Source organism: Bufo gargarizans, chromosome 2 (assembly GCF_014858855.1).
Source record: "Bufo gargarizans isolate SCDJY-AF-19 chromosome 2, ASM1485885v1, whole genome shotgun sequence".
Lineage (NCBI taxonomy): Eukaryota > Metazoa > Chordata > Amphibia > Anura > Bufonidae > Bufo > Bufo gargarizans.
This window is the reverse complement of record NC_058081.1, coordinates 41015787-41020377: the sequence shown is the minus strand read 5'-3', so window position 1 is coordinate 41020377 and position 4591 is coordinate 41015787. Positions and strand designations below refer to the sequence as shown.

General features: G+C 42.9%; 1 protein-coding gene across 1 annotated transcript; it reads left to right on the top strand.

Moving 5' to 3' along the window:
• On the top strand, nt 1-4177 carry LOC122925570 (beta-1,3-galactosyltransferase 2-like). The gene is made up of 3 exons (XM_044276929.1): nt 1-21; nt 402-437; nt 3356-4177. The coding sequence occupies exons 1-3, from the start codon at nt 1-3 to the stop codon at nt 4175-4177; spliced, it is 879 nt and encodes a 292-aa protein (XP_044132864.1).
• Nucleotides 4178-4591: the final 414 nt, after the last annotated feature.

Genomic DNA, 4591 nt, shown 5'->3' with positions numbered 1-4591 from the left:
ATGAGAGAAGCTGCAAATGAGGTAAGTGATGGCTACGAGATCTTGGGATCCCCACCAGCAAACGATTTCTAAAGGGGCTGTCTCACTTCAGCAAATGGCACTTATCATTTAGAGAAAGTTAAAATAAGACACTTACTAATGTATTGTGATTGTCCATACTCCCTCCTTTGCTGACTTAATTCATTTTTCCATCACATTAAACACTGCTCGTTTCCATGGTTATGACTAGGGATGAGCGAACCGACTTCGGATGAAACATCCGAAGTCAAGTCGCATAAAACTTCGCTCTAATACTGTACGGAGTAGGAGCTCCGATGAGATGAAGTTATTACTTTGCATAACTTCAGAAATTGATTTATACTGTAAAAAAAACATTTCCCGAACTCGGGTTCGGTGCCAAGTGGTACCTTTCGCTCATCCCTAGTTACGACCACCCTGCAATGCATCAGTGGTGGTTGTGCTTGCACAGTATAGGAAAAAGTGCCGGCCTTTCTAGTGGTTGGCACCGCGTGAGCACACATAGTATAGTACTTTTTCCTACAGTGTCCAAGCACGACCACCAATGCTGGATTGTAGGGTGGTCGTAACCATAGAAACGAGCAGTGTAGAATGTGACCCAAAGTGCCTCAGTGGCACAAGAACCAGCACTGAGGACACATCACTGCTGAGGCCAGTCATTGGCTGCAGACAGTGAATTTGACCCTGTCTGTACCACGGCTAGAAGTAAACAAGCCATGGACTGGAAGACCACCGAATGGAGCCAGGGCACTAGATCCGAGGGAACCGGGTATGATTCTTTCCTTAGGTACAACATGCTGGGGTGTCTAATTAAATAGGGAACACATCCTGGAAGACCCCTCTAAGTATTTATGGTCCTTATAAAGGGCATACCTTAAATGCCTGTTATGTGCAAAGTCCACCACTGGGATAGTCATCTATGTGGAGAACTGGGATCTGATGATTTCCAGCAGCTGCATTCTCCACACAATTCAACATAGAGGTAGTCCTGGCCTGCACACTCTCTATACAGTTCAAGTGGTCTTGACCAGCGCAAGATTAAGGCGGTTAAATTTGGAGGTAGCCAAGCTTGTGCATGACCCCCTCTATTGAAGTCTGTTGGAGACAGCTCTTCCATAGACTTCCCCTTCAATATGTAAATACCTCCATGCAAGATAAGTATAAGGGACTCACTCCATGACTCCAGTAAATATAAAGTTGGGGGAGATTTATCAAAACTGGTGCTAAGGAAAACTGACTTAGTTTAATGTAAATGTGGTCCTGGTCTACACATTCTATATACAGTTAATTGTTGGGGTGGTCTCGGTCTACACACTCTTTACACTGTTCAAGAGAAAGGCGTTCCCGGCGTGCACACTCCCTATCCAGTTCAATGACAGGGTCACACTCTATCCAGTTCAATGTTAAGGTGGTCCTGACCCACACACACTCTATACAGTTCCACGTAAAGATTGTCTTGACGACCGCAAGCTCCATACAGTTCAGTGTAAAGTTGGTCATGGCTGCCGCAACCTCCATACAGTTCCATATACAGGTGGTCCTGAATGGTGTAACCGCCATACATTTCAAGGTAGAGTTGGTCATGACCAGGACAATCTCCATACAGTTCAATTTTAACTTTGGTCAAGTTTGTGTATGAGCCGCTCCATTGAAGTCTATTGGAATTTCGAAAAAAGGTTCTTCCTTAAATCTCATAGACTTGAATGGAGAGGGCCAAGAGCATCCACCTCTTCATCAAACTTTATGAAGGATGTGGAGGTCAGTGATGTGGTGAATGAAGTTAAGGGCCCCCAGTTTTTCAAATAAGAGAAAGCTCAAAAGGTCAGACCTGCACCCAAATGGAATTTGTGGCATATCATGTGGATGTTCCTTTAATTACCTATCTACAAGACTGCTCTTTAGGATTAGCCATATATTGCAGTGTGAGTCATGATACAAGCATAGTTCAGTAAATGGTTCTTGGTCAACAATCCGAACACAGCCAGATAACACAATACAAAATAAGTCCTAAGACTCTGGATTTGGCCTTTGACTCCAATCGAGGGGCATGTATGACAACACAGCCCCATGCCCCCTCCTCAGATGTATAACATTCAGAATACACCTCGTTTCTCCTACTGAGCAGTCAAACAAGTATCACTACATGATGCTGCCACCTGCTGGCCACATAACTTATAGAAGCTTTCCAAGGACAGGGAGTCATAGTGTGGGCATCGGTAGGCTACCAGTTGTCCACCACTTGACCCCCTATGGTTCTCTATAGTCAGACAGCATACTGTGCACTAGATGGTTTCTGACCAATCAGTGCTGATTTTCCCAGGCAGGCTGCATGAGGCAGTAGCATTGATCTGGTACATCTCATTGTTTTAGAAATCAGTGGAGGCTCGAGTTTCTTTACACCTATCAATGCCCTTTTCGAACTGTCCCTCTGCATTATATGACCTGCACTCAGCTGTCAGGAGTGTGTTTTTCTCAAAAAGGTGGCTGTTTTCAGAATTGTGAATGCAGCTCTGAAGTAAAATATCATCTAATAGTATAAGTACAGGAAAAGTAAATTGGGCTTCCTCCTTTGGTGTATTAACGACATCAGTCTTTCGGGGATGATTTTATATTAGATGCTATATGTAGCTATGAGGAGTGACAAGAAGATTGACATCATCGATCACTAATGATGAGCGATTAGGTGTGACTTATAAGTACTTCAAGGGGGTTAAGGTCAATGTTCTGGGCATCCATGTCCAGTTCTTCTACAAGGAACTCAGAAAACCACTTTTTTACAACAGTATGTCATGCTGAAACAAGGAAAGGGCCATGACCAACTTTACTGGTGTGTAACATAAGTGGTCACTACTGAAGGGAACACCACTGCAGCCAAAGCTTGTGCTACAACCTGGAACTTTAGGAAAAGCATCTACATTCTCTAGTTTATTAATTCAGCAGTCTTATTTGTGCACTATATCGCACAATACAGCTGGTTGCCCTGGTCTACTCTAATGGGTGGTAATAACCTGTAGAAGACTTCCCTCTCCACAGCCACCAAACCATTATCCATCAAAAGAGTAGGGGGAGGGGGGGTCAACCAAGGAATCACAGAAAGGGAGTCAGAATTCTGATAGCAATTGTACACTGTCAATTTCTTGAAAGGAACTTGGAAGTGCAGCTAACCGATCTATTCATTATTCTCCACAGGAAGCCATCAAGTCATCCCTTTCTCATGAATTGTGGTGTCTGCTTGAATAAGACATTCATCTTATCTGTAATATTGGTTATAATCGTTCTTGGATATACTCATGACTGGTGGACTCAAGATGAACACATTTACTCCCGGGTTCCTCAGAGGACTATAACCCCCTTGTATCCGTACCTCCTAGAAGAAGATAGTAAATGTACAGGTGGTGCACCATTTATGCTGCTGCTCATCCCTTCAGCTCCTCAAGACTTACACATCAGAAATGTCTTGAGGAACACTTGGGCCAATGAGTCTTTGGTCAATGATGTCCATATTATTAGACTTTTCCTCTTGGGAAGGTCAAATAGTAATATAGAGAAGGTTATACAAGAAAGTGACCTGTTCCATGACATCATAATGCAAGATTTCATGGACTCTTACTATAACCTGACAATCAAGACTTTGATGGGGATGGAGTGGGTGAGTCGTTTGTGTCCAAATGTTAAGTACGTCATGAAAATCGACTCGGATATGTTCTTCAACCCTTGGTTTTTAGTAGAGGAAATCTTACAGCCTCAAAATCCAGCCCCAAAAAACTTTTTTACAGGGCTGACTGTGCACAACGCTTTACCACACAGAGACAAGGGAAGTAAATGGTACATGTCTATCAAAGCCTATTCTAAAAAGTTCTATCCACTCTACTGCTCCGGGACAGGTTACATTTTCTCTGGAGACTTGGCAAAAAAGATCTACCTGGCAGCAGCAGGTTTGCAGATATTCCCTTTTGAAGACGTTTTTGTAGGAATGTGCCTACAAAAGTTAGGAGTCAAAATCTTCGAACCTTCAGAAAAATGGTTTATTGGGGAAAAGGTTCCTTATGACAGGTGTAAGTTTACGAAGCTTGTCACTGTCCACCACTTTACCCCAAATGAACTGTCGAAGATATGGCCAGATTTTCTGGAGGCTATGGAAACCTGTAATAAGAACTAACTGAACCTCATGCACATGGCAAAGTCACATACATAGACCCGGTACAGTGCCACATGGAGTCCCTATTGTCCTGTAGGCATGCTGTGTGCAACTGAATGGTGCCTCCATACTATGATTCTAAAAAAGATTGCCACTTGTATGCCTCCCTGTAAAATATAAAGGGTCAGAACTTTCGCATGCCTGGAGAAGAACCTCTGCAGTCAAGAAGGAACCTTAAAAATCATGTTATGTTGCGACACATTTACTGCCAAATTTTCAAATTACTTGTATGTCTCAACAAAAAAGGGATCCAAAAGTAACCAATCTAAAGATGAAACTAATAAAAGCCCAAAAGTTTCCCCAGGTATATACATTTATTGGCAGTGCCATGCAATTTTGGGCGGATTTGCCAGGTATTGAATATGTCTATGGCCA

Coding starts and splice junctions, on each gene's coding strand:
- LOC122925570 (XM_044276929.1), top strand. CDS start 1: ATGAGAGAAGCTGCAAATGAG. Junction 22..401: donor TGAGAGAAGCTGCAAATGAG/GTAAGTGATGGC, acceptor TTCGGTGCCAAG/TGGTACCTTTCGCTCATCCC. Junction 438..3,355: donor TCCCTAGTTACGACCACCCT/GCAATGCATCAG, acceptor CGGGTTCCTCAG/AGGACTATAACCCCCTTGTA.